The 17303-nt window shown below is 36.3% G+C and overlaps 1 protein-coding gene across 3 annotated transcripts; it reads right to left on the reverse strand.

The window, feature by feature from the left end:
* Positions 1-4170: 4170 nt before the first annotated feature.
* On the reverse strand, positions 4171-16796 carry LOC142335205 (uncharacterized). 3 transcript variants are annotated; one of them, XR_012758861.1, is made up of 4 exons: positions 16715-16788; positions 15987-16172; positions 15377-15484; positions 4171-4975 (listed from the first exon to the last, which is right to left on the reverse strand). XR_012758861.1 is itself a non-coding variant. In XM_075383592.1 (4 exons), the coding sequence occupies exons 1-4, from the start codon at positions 16768-16770 to the stop codon at positions 4728-4730; spliced, it is 588 nt and encodes a 195-aa protein (XP_075239707.1). In that variant the 5' UTR covers positions 16771-16796; the 3' UTR covers positions 4171-4727. The 3 variants fall into 3 exon arrangements, 2 of the variants coding, with proteins under 2 accessions (XP_075239707.1, XP_075239708.1); XM_075383592.1 differs by having other exon boundaries at positions 15987-16162; positions 16715-16796; XM_075383593.1 differs by lacking the exon at positions 16715-16788 and adding an exon at positions 16513-16645 and having other exon boundaries at positions 15987-16162.
* Between the last annotated feature and the right edge of the window lie 507 nt (positions 16797-17303).

Here is a 17303-nt window from a genome sequence, read left to right on the forward strand (position 1 = left end):
TTGTCTTTTTCTTTCCTGACTTTTCTGAGGAAATTTATTTGAGTCTTTCCAGTTTAAAGTTGCCTGGGTATTGAGAGTAGGATTTCGTAATGAGTAATGAGTTTTAAATTCCTCTTGCAATTAATTGGAAACCTTTTTTCAGTTTCTTAATGCCGAGCAATCGTTTTGGACATGGTTTGAACTCTTTCAAGAAATAAGTATCTTCTTCCAACTCTACCCAAAATTTCCCAACAAATAAATGCTTTGAGATAGTTATTCGTTGTTAATCTTGGTTGCTCAATCAAAAATAAATCAGATTTATGCTAAAAAACTGAAAAATACAACTATTTGAAAACTACACATATGATACATTGCGCAGTTGAAACTGACTACATTCTAACCCTTACACTCGTTAGAGAGCATGTTTGATTTCGGTCGTTTAAATAAATTGCTTGGTCTGCAGAAAGAGCGGTCATAAAATGAGTTATTTTACTCTCTAAGAGCCGTCAAGTGCCCCTGATTCGTTTAATTAATGACGCCTGTTTTAGCTGGTGTACAAAATCAAATGTGAGGGTGTTTTAAAGTAGTTTTAGCCTTTTAAACCACTTTTTGATGCCATTTTGGGCCGTTTTTGAACATTTTGTGGTTTTAGAAGACTTTTGGCAGTTTCCATCTATCTTAGATATTCTTGAGATTCCTAATGTGAGTTTTGCAAGAGACTTAGTTTTCTCAATGTTCATTTGACTAGTTGATCTGTTTGGTGGTTTCAAATTTATTTCTCTTGCTATTGTATTTCAAATTTGCGACTGATAGTGGTTCTGAAATTTTGTTCATTTCACGAGTGTAGCACCCCTTTTTTCTTTTTGATTGTGTTTTTAATTTGGAAATATTATTCGATTGAGTAGGTAGATTTGTCTAGCAATCAACAGTTGATAATAGTGTTCTTTTGCCCATTTATATGTTCAGCAATTTTTTTGGGCTAGTTTTTGAGCTGGTTGTTTCTGAATTCCATCAATACAACAATGGATTTGAATTAATTCCGATATTTGCACAATATTTGAGTTGATAATATCAATAATTTTGCCAGTTTTCCGTTCGTTTTAAAAAGAAGTAGTTCAAGAGAGAACAATGTTTGATAGAAGAATTGTTCTGCCAAGACCAGGAATAACGTGATTAGTTTTAAATTGTTTTGCATTATACTGATATTTTTGTACATTAGTTTGTGTGTAATTGCATCTTTTGAATTACCATTTGCAGTTTCATATCTCCAGCTTTATTGGAAGACGAATTGCGTAATAGGCCAAATTTGACCGTTTTAGCTTGATTGGCTAAATTTGACCACTTTAGAAGAATGCATGCACAAATTAACGTAAACATGGGTAATTTGAATTTCTGCCGAAAGAAACGGGATAATTTGGCAAGGTCTCTGAAGGATTTTGTAAGCTTTCAAAAATGCCATTTAGCAGAGCTGCTGATGAATGCTGGAGCAAGCGGCACAAATTCTTGGTTTGAAGACTGATTTAGCACGTCCCTCATTTTTAACTCGCTCGTCCCTCTTTGTTTTTATCCGCCCGATCTGAGCGAACGTCTTTGAATCAGCTATCTACAACCGAGGTGAAAACCTCGCCTGTCATTCAAACGCAATTAACACAACATGAGTCAGTTATGTCAGTTCGCTTTAGTCAGTAGCGCGACGTGCTCTTCTCTGCTTTTTTGCATGCTTCTTTGTAACAATTCTCTATGTTTCCTGTCTGATACGGTAGTTTTTGTTCGGAGAAGCGCTCACGTTTCCGAGTTATTTTCGGAGTTCATCCACCTTTATTTTCTTAATGCAAAAATATTTGACTGAGTTCATGTGCTTCTGTTCTAGAACATTCATTCGCTCTCTAGTGGCCGCTTCAAGTTTGACTTTTTGATTCTGAGTGATCTGAATTGCTCTCTTTTCAATATTTAGTCTATTGTTAATATGAAGGCGATTGTTATTGCGATAGCCAATCAGGTATAGGGAGGTCGCGGGTTCAAACCCCTTGCACTGATGGTTTTCTTGCACACATGATTATCTAGGCTTTATCCCCCTCTGAATTAAACTGACCTGTTTGTAATTCGAGCACAATTCGACCGACGTTAATTTGTATATGTTCTAAAAATGATATTCCACAATTTTGAATAACTTCTACAGAATTCAAAAACGAAAATGTCATGTTGCGGGTATTTTGCCTTCATTTACCTTCTAGTTATCTATGTTTTTGTCGTTCATTTATCTTCTAGTTATCTATAAGTTTTTGGTTCACAAAGTTACTATACTTTTTGCTGAAAAGCTCACCAAAATTTAAATTGAAGTCTTTAAAAATTGAAGTCTTAAAAATTTTGAAATTTCGTATGGCTTATTATTTCCAGCTAATTGCCTTTAGTAGGTTTTTGGCTAGTTCTAATTTTTAATTCAAGTTTTAATTTTTGATGAAGGAATTTGATTTTTTTAAATCTTCTGCCTCGTTAAATTTTTCAAACTTTCGCATATTTTTAAATTATTTTTTGACTATTTTGTGACTAACAAATGAAAAATTATTCAATGTTTTTTCAATTGATAAAAGTGCGCTCATGGTTATTCCATGCATGACTGAATAAGGGGATTCCTCAAATTCTATGGCTTTCGAGAGATTTAAGATCAAAGATGCCACTGCTTGCAGATATTTTGCGTTGTTTAAACGCTCTGTAAAAATTGTTTTAAGATTCACTCATTTGTCTTAAATATCTGACTGCCGCTTGCTTTTTTCCATTAGAACTGCTTTCTGGTTTTCTGCGATATCTTTGCATTTTTAGCTGGCATGGAGATGGATTTATAGTCTAGGTTGTGTCAAGGACAAAATATTGTTTCGGAGTATTAGGGCTTTTTTATAATTCGAATAACTTGAATTGGAGCACTGCCTTTTCCAAGATGAGATATTTTGTTTTCAAAGTCAATGAGCGGTCGAAATTGAGTGGCTATTTTAAAGCTAAGGCATTATTTGATTTTAATTATTTTTTTAGTTTTAAATACGTGTTATTTTAAACCTTTTCAGTTTTTTACGACCATATATGATTAGTGCTCGAAGTCGAATGGCAACTTTTTTAATGTCGTCTGTTTCTGAGTAGGTCTATTTGTTTTTTATATACTACTAAGTGATATGTTTTTGGTCAAACTTTTGATGCTCTTTTAAAATGAGACTATAATCTTTTATTGAAATTCCACAAAAGGTCCCAAACTAAACTTTTATACGGCTGTAATAATTGAGGTACTTCAATGCTAAAAATGTAAATCAATCTGAAATTTTTTGGGTGGCGTGTCCTTTTCGTTTGGGTGTCTTCAAAAGTAGTATCATCAACATGCTGTCCAACAATGTCTAAGTCTATCACAGAATAGGAATGTGAAATATTTTATTAGAAAATGAGCTGTTGCGAATGCAATGTAATTCTGGGTCGTGCTTGCTGTGTTACGGGTGGAATTACTTGGAGGGGGTTGGAGTGAATTGATGGGGGCAAACTCTTACAAATTACCCTTCACACCATGTTTGTCTCCTAGGTTCGGTGAATCGCCTACGTAGAGACAGTAAGCCGTAAGGCTCTAAAGAATTTAATTTCCTCCGGGCGCTACCTGTTGTCCCGTTTCTGAGGGCTAAAAGTCAAGGGAATAAAGACCACACTATAATTGCTACAAATTTCGTTTGAGGGAAATTAATAACTATATGAATGTGCGCGATTAAACTCCGCACTTTTTCAAAATATTCAACATTTTGTTCTATATGGCATCAGATAATAATTTTTTTAGTACCCTTTTCTATTTTAACTATTTTCCTGCCACTACAGCTTTGGCACATTTGGTCTTGTTCGTTTTTTTCTATGCGGAAGAGCTCATTTTGATAAAAGAGTGAAATGACAGTCGTATCTTTTAAAGATATTATCGCTTGCTAAGATTTTTAGAGTGCTAGAATCTTATATTCAAATTCAATATAAAAAATAAACAAAACTTTTTTAATCCATGAGCATTAAACTGAATTTGAAATGTCATTTTTATGTTAGTACATCCGACAAATTTCGTTCGTTTAATTTATCGCAGTAAAAATATGTTGTCCTGAAGGTCATTGAGTAAATCTAAGAAGCTTCTTAGATTTACTCAAAGCTTCTTTCAAATATTCTATAGGTGGCGTTAAAAAGATGGACCCGGATTCCACCAAAATTTGACCTAATAATGTTAATTAAAGTTCCAATCAGCTATTGTTTGGAGGCTATGAAAAAGATTAGCTGTCAAATTTCATAGTAACTAAGAAGCTAAGAGCTGTTGTATTAGATGAGTCTAACATCGTGAATATAATTGCAGCAAATTATTTTTGAAGGGCAATTAATATATGGCGTGGAAAAGATTGGAAGCAATATTTTAAACTAATACCTGCTTATTATAAATCAATCAATGCATCAATTAATAAATGAAACTTGTCTTCGCTAAAATGATACAAAAAGTGTATTAGCCAGTACAGTGAAAGCATTAAATTTAACGAGCAGCTTGTCGAAAAAATATTTTGCGCAATTCTACATCTAAGGGTGTATCCGTGCGAATGCTAAATAAAAAGGATGTACAAAAAGTTTCAAAAACAAGCTATATTTTTTGAAAATCTTGAAAGATGAAGGATGAAAGCCACATGCTAGCGTTCTATATTAATCAACCTCAGGACTTGGATGTTTTTGTATCATTGAAGAACTGCGAAATACTTTACTTAATGTTCAAATTTACGATAGTTTTTCAAAGGACGGTTCTTTGCGTGTTCCTCCTGTCGTAACACTTCAAGAATAGTTCGCGTGTGTTTTGTCTTTTTGGACAGATTTGTGATGGCTTCTCTTTTCGCCATGCTCTCAGTGCTTCGTCGAGAACTGCTCAAATCAGCTAAGGCCAGATCCGAGAAGTTGAGGCGAGCAAGTCGTAACTCGTGGATTTGATTCAAGTCGTTTAGATATTCGCGGGAGGCTGTTTTTTGGTTGTTTTCATCTCCCTCGAATGTAAAGAAACTAAGTTTTGTAGACTTCATTGTAATTAATTTCTCTCATGAAGCATAACTTTAATGCAATGCAGTGTCTTGCAAAGGAATGTCTTCACTTTATGAAAAAGACCAAATTGAATTAAATATTGCTTTGTCCCTTCAGACAACTATCGCTTCATTGGATGGTGAGTTTATTGAGGTTGAAATGATGAAATCAACTAACCAAACGCTTTTTATATTTGTCAAGCTACAACAAATTCTGGGATTCAATTTACAAAATTGATTACACCTTGAATCTACAAAAATAAAAATTTTTAGCAAAAGTTTTAACTTTCTTGCTTTTTTACCTTGGGAGGTGAGAAGCGATGTTTAAACAATGACCATAACAACTTCCATAGCTACGTATACAGGATACGGAAGAAAACTTTTTTTTTGAAAACTGATAAAGAGACCTTTTAAGAGAGTGAAGCAGCGGGCATAGTCAAGCAAACAAAATTTATTAACATTGGAATGATGAGTGGCTGCAAATAGAAGTATCAGGAGGTGACGTCTTAACAAATAGACGTACCAAAATGCAGAAATTTCAACGAATGTAATTGGTTGAGAAATTTAGAAGACTGTACCATTATGCGTTCAATTAGCCTAAATTTGACTTGGCCTAATGTCAGATTATAGACTTTTTTACATCTGGTCATGCCTCGCGGGCCATGGCCATGCCTCAGCGGCTCGTAGGACTTGATATGATTCTATCACAACCGAAAGTCAGATCAGTCCCCCGCCCCAATATAATTTTTATCTTTCGGCTTATCGCGATTTCTGAGCAATTTTACATCAACATTCATATCCTATTTTAAAACATGGAGAATTTGTTGACCAAGCAGCCAATCAGAACGCAATTTTCCCATTTTCTCAATAATGATTGGAAATCAATAAAGTTTCTGTATTTTGGAACTTCTGCCATTTTCACGAGCGCCGTATCAGGAATAGTAACAGAAACCAGACATCTTTATAAAGGACCTACGTGACCTGTGGATAGGCTAACGTAAGAAAAATGGCAAAATAGAGAAAAGTTTTCTCGCATACCTTAGAAATTAGTCCGAAAAATTCCAGAAATGACTTCAATTAAGAAAATCAAAATATTTGGCTAAAAATTGGCGTACTAAAAATTCACTGCAGTACGCAAAAGAAATTGCTGATTGTGTACTGACTGAAAAAGTATATAAATTTGTTAAATTTTGCAAAGAAATAAAGAACGTAACACTGCAAATTTTTTTGGTTACTAAAAATGTAAAAGAAATAGTGCAAAAATTAAACAAATTGCTTGCGTTATTATGAATTACAGACCTAGCCACATTAGAGATTTGTTGGGTGCTCAGACACCTTTCAAAAAGTATTTTAGAAATCAGTTCAAAGGGCAAGAGGACGAAAACTCTACACCTATGCATTTGTTGGCATGAACGTTTGTTGAGTTCGTATTGCAGTGAAATTCTTCGCCAAAGAAACATTGGTTATTTCCGCTTATGTCGACGTTACAAGAAGCTGCAAATTATCAACAGGCATGCTATTTTTTCCACGATGTGCTCTTCGGTAAGCGCTAATACTAATATTAGTATACCGAAATAAATTAATTTTCGTACTCCTGGTGGTAAGGATCTTTAATTTAACCTTCGCAACACTCGGAAAACAAAATGAACGTAACTTCAATTCATGATGACGTTAACATGCGTAGCGTATTTTAAGAAAGGTAGTAGGTTACTTCTTCTCTGCCAACGACTAAGTAACAAATTAGGTGGACATGTAACTTGGGCCCAGATATTACGACATGTATTTATCTGATGAATGCTACCAAGTTTTACGAAGTAACTATCACGTACCACATTCCCTACCGAGCAATATAATTTTGTTTTACAGCACTAACTAACATAACTATCACCCGTAACTTAAAGAGTAGATAGGCTATGACATGAGGATAGACCAAAATATCAACGTTCAATGTAGTCAACAGACTAAGAGAACCAGTTTTCAATTTGTATCTTTGCTCTCGGTATCAGGAAAAGTAACTTCTACGGTCTCAATTAACGATGGAAACACGCGCTTGACAGAGTGTTGAGTGAGGAGCAATGCGCAAAAGCAGAGGTTGTACAGATCAGCTGTTTGCACTGCGGCAAATATTCGAGCAAAGATACTCATGTTCCAGTTATATATGTCTCTGTTTCATTGATTTCCGACTCGCACTTGATTTGAGTGAACGTGAACAGATATATGAAATTATGAGACAATACGGTCTGCCTGCTCAAGTAGAAAAAATGAGACAAAACAGCTGTGTTGGCTTCCAATGTCTTGCCAAAGCCGGGAAAACTGTTGGAGATACCTATAAATTGAGAACTTGAGTTCGCCAGGGTGACGTATGGTCGCCATTTTGTTTTGGATTGGTTATTAAGTATGTTTTAGCCAACTCAGTTTGTAGTTGAATTGATATCGGATGACGTGTGGCTGATCTGGATTTTTGTGACGACGTTACCTTTTTTGGTTAAAGTGGCAGAAAGATGTAGTAGAACTCCCAAAAAAATGTAAAAATTAAAGTCGGTCAGGTCAAGTGATTTAAGTGGGCAGGACCAAAAATAGGGGACATGTTTGAACGTCATGCAGTCCCACGAACGTAAACACATCCAAAGTACGTTCAAATTTTATGAAGTGTGTACAAGGAAACACAGAAACCAAATACACTCAGTTTCGATAACCAATTTCCGAGTTATTGATATATTTGATCTTATTAGTCTCCAAATCTGATGCTAGATCGAGGTCAATTTGTTGTTTTTTTCAGGGCTTCTGTGAGGCGTTTGGTGAATGTTTTGGGTCTTGTGATCTGTTCTGATCCTATTGCTGCTAATTTCGGTTCGTCCGTTTGTCAGGATTCAATCCTGTCCAGATTAATTATTCATTCAACCAATCAGTTTCAGCGTCCTTTGAACCACCTTCGCTTACTCCCGATGTGCGACCACATTTTTCTTCCATACTCTTTGGCAGTCGGGATCAGAGTTACTTAGTTATGTGCATTTGTGTAAACCTCTGTTTGCTTAACACTATTGAGTTGTTCCAAAGGATCCTTTTTATGTGTCTTGCAGGGGGTTAGACAGTGGTGTTCAGATGTCTGTGAACATGTTTTCTGTTATCATCGCGATGGGGTTCCATCTGACAGTCCCACCTGTATTTTTCGGACCTTGGATTTGTGGTTGTGACGCGGTGCACACTTCATAGTCCGGTATATCCTTATTTTTTTCGGTAGTTTCCTCCTATGTTTTGCAACTTTGCTTGATAGAATTGGTTCTCTGTCGTGTGCTTTTGTCGAAATTTTGATCCAGAAATCTTTTGAGATACCAATTCCGCTAAGTTTATCCTACTTTGACTCTCTTTTCGGATATATTCTGCTTTATACACCCTAATGTTTTTTACGCTCCCATTACAATTTCTGTGTAAAACGATAGCAAGTGCCCCTGGGAGCGTAAGAGATATAAGCCAACAAGCAGGGGGCAAAAACAGAATAGATGCTTTTCCCCTCCTCTCGCTAATTCTGAATTTCGATTTGTTTTTGCGTTCCGACCTGGCTTGCTTTTTGTAGTTGTTGTATCCGAAGTTTACGCTGTTTTGGATCCAACATAAGGATGCTCGACTATGCCTTCTATATTCTTCTTGCTTCTGTTTTTGTTCAAATTTTTATCTTACGAGAATAGCTCGGTATAATGTTGTGCTTCGGGCATCCTTAGTGTTTGATTGAATGCCCTGGTTACGAATATTAATGACGTTTTCTTTAGTTCTGTTTTTGAGAATTCTGGCGCGGCTTCTCCTCGTTACTGTTTCACTATATGTATTTTCGTCTTCTTGTTGTCTTCGTTAGGATTGGTTGCTCGTCTCTGAAATCCAGCTCATCTGAATGAAATGATTTCTTTTGACCAAATGAGATTTTTTGAGTTGGGTGATGTCATTATATTTCCTAATGAGCTATTAGCTTTTCTCCCAAAGTGAACTTCGAATGGAATTACAGTACTGGCGCGATGAGTTGCCTGTCTCATGTGTAATTAAACTGCATCTTTTCTTCGTTAGATATAAAAAAATTTTTCAGTCTGTTAGTTACAGGTGCGTAAATAAATTTTATTTTGTATTATGTCAAAAATTTTTGTATGTGTTACCGATGACTGAACTGCCTTGGTCCACTCTTATGATTTGTGGAACTGAGTGTAGATTACAGTCGTTTGTAACAGAAATACTTGCGTTTCGACTATAAGCATTATTATAAAGTTGACAACTCATGAATTCCGGGAATATAATTTGTTCCAGCGAAATCTAATCGAAATTCTTAGTTGGGTTCAACTAGTTTTTCTAAATTTTGAAACTTAGTGATTATGAATATGATACTCTTACCTATTTTGTGCTTTGTTTGCGTCCCTCTGATTTTTCTATGCCTTTTCTTTTACTTATTGTGCCACCAAGTTCTTTGTGTGTTATCTCTTATGTTGAGTTACCCGGGGTGTAGAGCGTGGAATATTTTGATGAGCGCATTTCGGAGAATTGTGCGGATTATTTTTTGATCGACACATACGCAACTAACAGCAATGTATAAAGGGTTCTCAATGCCGTTTATATAGGGACTAAATCTCTGTAGCGGTTGTCATTTTTGTTTGTATATGCAGTCGCCAGCGTTGCGTAAAAAGTTCTTTCGTTGTCAAAGTCGCCATAACACGTTGAAGAGGCTGTTGATGTCCAGCTCTAATTTTGCAGACTTTCTTCGGTTGGTAAGATCGTAAGCTTCTGATTCGGCTCACTTCTGATTGATTAGATTCGGCTTACTTTCACTTTCAGTTGTTTCGTCTTCTTCGCTCAGTTGAGTAATATTTATGGTAAACACGAACTTTCCTTTGTGCTTTTTCTGTTAAGGAAATTTGTAGTTTTTTTCCTCATGCGTGGCGTATATGCTTCTTCACTGTTTATGTACCGTGGAGTAAATTTGTGGTTCCAAATTGTATTTAAAGTGAGCTGTATGAGGTGTATAACAAAATGTAACGGAGAGCAATTTTAGTCAATGAACAGATTAGAGGGTGTATGTGCTTAAGTTAGATGCTTTCACCTTTGCGTATCCGTCATTCTAATATGTGTTGCTTCTTGTGCTTTAATCTTTACCTGGAACAAGGCATTTTTTGCGCTGATTTATTTTGTGGAAACGCAGCTTGGGTCCAAACACAGTTTTCCTGGATTTGTATTTTTATGTCCACATTATGGTGAGTGGATTTAATTCTTCGGCCGTTCTGGTTAATCACGTACGCCAAATAAACTTACTTAAATTTACCTTAATCACTTACGCAAAAACAAACTTTTGTCCGTTGTGGTTAATCACTAATGCAATATTTTTTCATTGTATTATTTCTTTTCTTGTTTTCTTTTGTTTCCGTAATTTGATCTGCTTTGTTTATCTAAGTATGTACAGAAATTTTCAGGTATTGTAACGATGAAATTGACCAGGGAGCAGGTAGCTCTGCATATAACTCGTCCAAACCCATTATTTTTCCAGAGATGTCATCAAAATGTACGTAGTTTCAGAATCGTAAGGAATTTTACTGTCGAATCATCTAGTGAGCATGCTTTGGTGCGTTTTTTTGCTTTATATGTTTCCATAAGACAACATAAGGCGTACTGATCCGTGAGAAACTTAGATTTGTTGCCATAGACGTATTGTTTAAAATGTTTGATGCACCGTATGGCCAATATTGACCACTGTTCGATAAACCATACGACAAGTAACTTGTTCAATGATACTGTACACCTCTTTGCAGTTAAATAGGAATCGTGATGCGAGTGATACAGTTTTCACCCTTGTCGGTGTAACTGCTCAACTGCGGCACATAGGCCTTCACGTGACGCATCACTTTTCGTTCTCATCATCAAGTTATCATCAACATGCTTAATTTCAGTTATTTTTTTTCTGTTTTTTTATTTTGTTTTGTTGAAAAAATCTCCAAATTTTGCTGAAAAGACATATTTTGTCCATTTTTTAAATATTCTAAGCGATATGCACCTTTGATGCAAATCTGATACAACTTTTATTTGGCGGAATGTGTTCAAAAAATCTTTCAATGGCTTATCACTAATTGGGGCCTTCAGTTCTGCAATAGATTTTTTTAATTCAAAAAAACAATCTGAAGTTATATCTTTTATGTTCTAAACATAGTTTCCATCAACGTGAATATACACTATTTCAGTGAAAACGCAACAATTTCTTCATCTAGTCTTTGACCGCAATTTTCTATGTTCAAGTGTGTTTCGTTGTCCGTATAGTCTCTTTCCGCGCTCCGTTTAGGAACGTCAAAATAAGATAGTGACAGTCTATTGTTGTTTGCTTTATGCGCCTCAGTTTTGCTAAAGCGTGCAAAGTGGCTTTGCAGCCGCATTTATTGCATTTTTGTCCTTGTGCACTGTAAATTGTTTGTGCTCGCTGGTTCTTGATTATGTATTGACTCTTCAGGATCAATCCTCTCTTGAAATTTGGAGCTTTTTAATGGTCTGCATTTTTCTCAATAGCGTTAACCTCTGCCAACTGCTTTGATTACGGAAGAGCCTCAAATACAAACGTTTTTCTTGATTGTTTTGGCTTACTTCTTTTCTTAACGCAAGTGTTAACGCATTGTTTTTGTTGACATTTTTGGAGTCGTTTTTGTATTCACCTATTGAAGGTGCTTGTACTGAATAAGTCACCTAATAGCTCGTTTTCCAATGTTTCAAATCATCTTAACTTGACAATTTTAAGTAGTCAACCGTATAAATAATCCAGTTTTTGTTCTTACTTCCGCTTTCGAGTATGCAGGCAGTATCAACCAAATGTGATGCTCCTTTTCAAAGCCAATGCGCTGTTTTGTACCAAACTTTTTTCAGCGTTTTTACTTGTATTCCTAAATGTGTTTAGGTACACCTAAAGGAGTTTTGTGTCTCTAAATATTTTGTCGTAGAATAATCTTCTTTTCGCGGTACATACAGTTAGGAATAGATTTGACTTCTTTTTTGAAAGAAACTCTCCGAAAGTGAATATTGCGTAATATATCTTTATCTGTGAATTTTTTACATTCTCTAGTCCATTGTGTACGTTCTACCTGGTTCCTGATAACTTTTCTGCATTTCTGGGTTTTGATCTCTCAGTCTATTGTTTTTTTTCCGACAGCTGTGTGGCTACATCGACTGTCATTGGTTTGGTGTCATTTTTTTTTAAAAAAATTCGATTCCCTCTCTAGCGGTTAAAGCAAGATTAAAGAAATATTCGCATTCTTCCACTCAAAAAATTCCTGTTGTGATGCTTTTTCCTCAGAATGGCTCTATGGCGAAACGTCCTTTCGGTTTTTCAACTGACTGTGGCACGTGGTGTTCGATAAGAACAAATACTAATAGCATACAAAACTATTTTACTTTAATCTGCGCACAACTGGCCTCAGGACTTAATTTAATCTTCGATTATGCCGAGTTACCCGGGGTGTACTGCATGGAAGATTTCAATAAACTTTGGTCAGAGAACTGGGAGTATTATATTTCATCGACACATACGCAACTAACTTTAATGTGTAACTGGTTCTCAATGCTGTTTATATAGGGACGATTTCCCTGTAGCCACCGTCTTTTTGTATGTATACACAGTCCCTAGCGTCGCGTAAAAAAGTTTCTTTTGTTGCGAAAGACGCCATAATTTGTTAAGGAGGCTCATTCTGTATTTTCATCCCACTTATTGAGGTTTAGCTAATTTCTGTTTTTGTACAGCAAAGTTTTGTAGTTCCAAATTGAGTTGAAAGTGAGCTGTAGAAGGTGTGTATTGAAGAGTAATGGAGAGCAATTGTAGTCAATGAACAAATTAGAGTGTGAATGAATGTTCTTGAGTCAGATGAGTTCACTTTTGGATATCACGTCATTCTATTACGTGTTGCTTCTGTAACACGGCTTTTTTCATGAAACACGGCTTTTTTGCGCTGATTTTTTTGTGGAAACGTAGATTGGGTCCTGACACAACTCTGTTTGACTTGTTTTTTCTCCCCATTATTGAGAGAGAATTCAATTCTTCGATCCGTTTTGGTTAATCACTTACGCAAAAACAAATTTTTGTCCGTTTTGGTTAAATACTTACGCAAAACTGTTTCATTGTAATGTCCCTTTTTTCTTTTCCTTCGCTTGAGTGATTTGACTTGTTTTGTTTATCTAAGTCTGTACAGGAAATACCCAACGTAGCAACAATGAAATTCTCATCAAGTCCTACACTTTGCTAGCTATTGAGCAAATAGCCCTGCATATATACTCATCCAAGCCCAGTATTTTCACAGAGATGTTCTCGAAAAGTTGGTAATTTCGGAATCCTCGTTAAATATTGCTGTACATCTTGCAGTTATGTCGGAATTGTGATGCGAATGATACAGTTTTCACCCTTGTCGGTGTAACAGCTCAAATCCGCCACATAGGCCTTCACGTGAAGCCTCGCCTTTTGTTCTTGTCATCAAATTATGATCAACATGCTTATTTTCAGTTATTTTTTCTATTGTATATTTTTATGAAAAGCTTTTCAAGTTTTTCTGACCAGATCTTATTTGTTCACTTCTCTATATAATCTAAGCGATGCGCACATTTCATACAAATTTTATTAGATGGTTAACTGTAATAAAAATTGCTTTCAATCGTTTATCACTAGTTGGGGCAGTCAGTACTGCAATGGCGTTTTTCTTTCAACAAAAAAATTCGGTATTATATCTTTTAAGTCCTAAACATAGCTTCCGTCCACGCTAACTTACACTATTTCAGTGATAGTGCAAAAATTTCTTCATCTGAGCTTTGGGGGCAATTTCCTACAAAGTTGAAGTTTTTAGATGGTATAGTCTCCTTCCGAACTTTAAAATAAGATAATGACAGTCTATCGTTGTTTATACTATTATGTGGCTCAGTTGTGGTCAAGCGTGCAGAGTTTTTTTGCTGCCATGTTTATTGAATTTTTTTCCTCGTGCACTGATAATTGTTTGTCCTCGCCGGTTCTTAAATTTTCTTTGAACTCTTCAAGGTCATTCCTCTTTTAAGTTGGAGTTTTTTGAATTGGCTGGATGTTTTCCCATAAGCGTAAACTTATCCCAAGTTCTTTGGTTATGAAGGGGCCTCAAATACAAATATTTTTCTTGATTTTTCTGGCTTAGTTCCTTTCTTATCAACCCAATGTGATGCTCCTTTTCAAAGCCAATGTGCTTTTTTGTCCCACAATTCACTCAACGTTGTTACCTGCATACCTAAATGGGCGTTTTGTGTGTCTAAATTTTCTCGAGAATAATCTTCTCGTGGTACATACAGTTAGGAATAGATTTGACTTCTTTTTTGAAAGCAGCTCCCCAAGACTGAATTTTGCTCAATATATCTTGTACGTTCTACCTGGTTCCTGATAACTTTTCTGGGTTTTTGTCTGGCCGTCCATTGTTTTTTTTGCGAGCTGTGTGGGTAGATTGACTGTCGTTAGTTTGGTGTCAATTTTTTGTTAAATTCGATTACCCCTTTAGCGACTAAAGCAGGAGTAGAGATAGATATTCTTTCTCCCACTCAACAAATGGGCGTTGTGATGGTTTTTCCCCAGAATGGCTCTATGGCAAAATGTCCTTTTGGTTTTTCACCTGACTGTGCCATGTGGTGTTCGGTAAGAACAAATACTAATAACAGTATACCAAAATATATTACTTAAATCTGCGCACGACTGGCCTAAGGAATTTTAATTTAATCTTTCGCAATAATTGGTTAAATAATAAGAAGCGTAATTTAAAGTTATGACAATCTTCCAACTGACTCAATTCGTTGTTAACATTCATAACATAGATTAAGACAGGTAGTAGGTGGCCTTTTGTCTGCCAGTGAATAAATAACCCAACAAAATATAATGGACATGTAGCTTACTCTAACATGTACTTTTCTGATGAATACTACTAATTTATATGAAATAACTCTATACTGTACCAAACACGGTTCATATCTATATATGTACAAATTAAGAAGCAGAGGAATAGGACAACAATGAAATGGACTCGCAATTGATCTAAGATATCAGAAAATTTGACAATTTACCGAAAAACACATCGTGAAACAGATAGTGACCATTCTTATACTTCACACGTTTGTCATACAATTTCTAAAAAAAACACTGTTTTCACCTGTGACATTTCCTGGTTCAAATCGACTCTTAAAACATTGCCGAAAAATGGTCGCCCCATCAGTGCTCAAAAACAGAACCCCGATACGGCTCAAGTTATTTTATGAACGCAACAATCCTTAGTAAAAATTGGGAATATAAAATAGGAGGGGATGAATTGTATTTAGCCCTTGAGGGAAATGAAATCATGTGCCTGTATCAAACTGGCGTACAACTCTGGTCTCTGTTGAAGAAGGATGTCGTCTGGAGGATGACGATGAATGCATAGGCTTCTCTCGAACTGACCGGGGTGTGGTAGTACCTATTCAAGAAAATGTTGTTACCCATAATGCGGATATATTCAACACCCCCCCCCCCCCCCCACTGTTTTTATGACCCCAGTTACAAATTATGCGTTGTTATATAGCACGTTACTATGTAAAAATAATGCACGTGCGCCTGGGGGTCATAAAACATATATTCCCACTAAACTGGGGGGGGGGACAGAATAGATCCTATAGTACTATCGATTCTACACAATCAGCCCCCCCCCCCTTCCGAGTGTTCCTAATGACCTCCACATACTACAAATTATGTGTTAGAATACAATTATAGCACGTGCTGAAATACGTAAAAGATTTGCCGGATCTTTTCCGTTTGTGATCGTTTCCGTTACGTGCGTCAGGGGGGTGCAAATATTATGTGCCCACTAAGGTGGGGGGGGGGGGGGGGGGTCACAAACGGAAAAGATCCGATTTGCCCACTAAGTGGGGGCTTTAATGGGAAAGACTGCTGACTGCTGGAAAGAGAACCTCAATACTAACTGGCCTTTCTTGACGATGTCTCCCTTTGAGTCGAGGATCCGTGGTCTTCAGAGATTGCAAATGAGGTCGTAATCTTGGCGCGACTTGAAACTGTGGCTCTACGGTAAGATAGCCCAGAACTAATTCCTCTGTCTCTTTTTTTCTCTTCACAGCTCGTGTCGCTGCGCTTCACACTGCTGGTATATTCTATGTCCGTTCCCGAATCTATCCCCTCCGTTCCTCCTATGGCTGTTGATCAGCTTAGATGGAACAAATACTTTTGGGTTTTAAATAATTACCCCCCCGGCCCCTGACGAGGTTATGGGTCTTTCCTATTGAAGTTATATGCCCACTAACTAGTGTTGATGGCGGTGGTGGTGATGGTGGCGGGGAATCTATAATGAAAAGACCCATAATTATACCCCCTTACAAAACTGTACCCCCATTATGGTATATTTACGGTATTTGAAATTTGATAAAGGCGAGTATGGGTTATATAACCACTAAGCTGGTGTTATAATGGGAAAGGACCAAAAGTTTTACCCACCTCAGGTGCATGTGCTGGAAGAACAGCATAGATGCATGACCCGCTATGGAAATCTATATATGTTAAGTTTAACTCTATTGTGTATGAATAGCATGTGCGTGGGAACTTCCACATTATAATTATATGCCCAATAAGAGGCGAGATTCTTATAAGCAATGCAAGAGGCTTCGGCTAAAACCTCTATTCTGGGAACGGAACAAACGCAAGGCTGGAACTCATTTGCAGAGCTAAATCAGAACAATAAATTGACTTCTTCATTCAACTTGACTGGAATTCATTGCTATTGCTAACTGCTATTGCTATGTATATGTTAGACCATCTATATTCAAGGTTTATCAGTACACTAACAGAACATTACTCTAATGATACTCTAATGATTTTTTCGTCCTCTAAAAAGAGTACTCTAAGAAAAGTATAAAAAAGATAGAATAATTTGCATCAAAATTTTTTTGAGAGCATAAAATTTGACTGTCAACTCTACATTTGTGTATCGCTAACTTGCTCTGTTTAATTTGGTTTTTCGATTGGGTTTGTTTCCCAATTCCTCTCACCGGGGGTTCAACAACAGATTTGATCTGTATAATCAGTGACTTCAAAACAGTAACATTTTGCAGACTCAATAACTTTTATACGAAAGTTGATAATTCGACTTTTAAAAGCGATAAGAAATGGGTTGTACCGTTATTTTTCAATCAACTTGATAAGCAAGAATACGTCCATTTTAGGTAGTATATTTTGATGCGGTACAGTGTTACAAAAAATCAAGAAACCAATTTAAGGACCTTAAGTGT

The sequence above is a fragment of the Convolutriloba macropyga genome, chromosome 2 (genome assembly GCF_964194025.1).
Source record: "Convolutriloba macropyga chromosome 2, txConMacr16.3, whole genome shotgun sequence".
In the NCBI taxonomy this organism is placed as follows: domain Eukaryota; kingdom Metazoa; phylum Xenacoelomorpha; order Acoela; family Convolutidae; genus Convolutriloba; species Convolutriloba macropyga.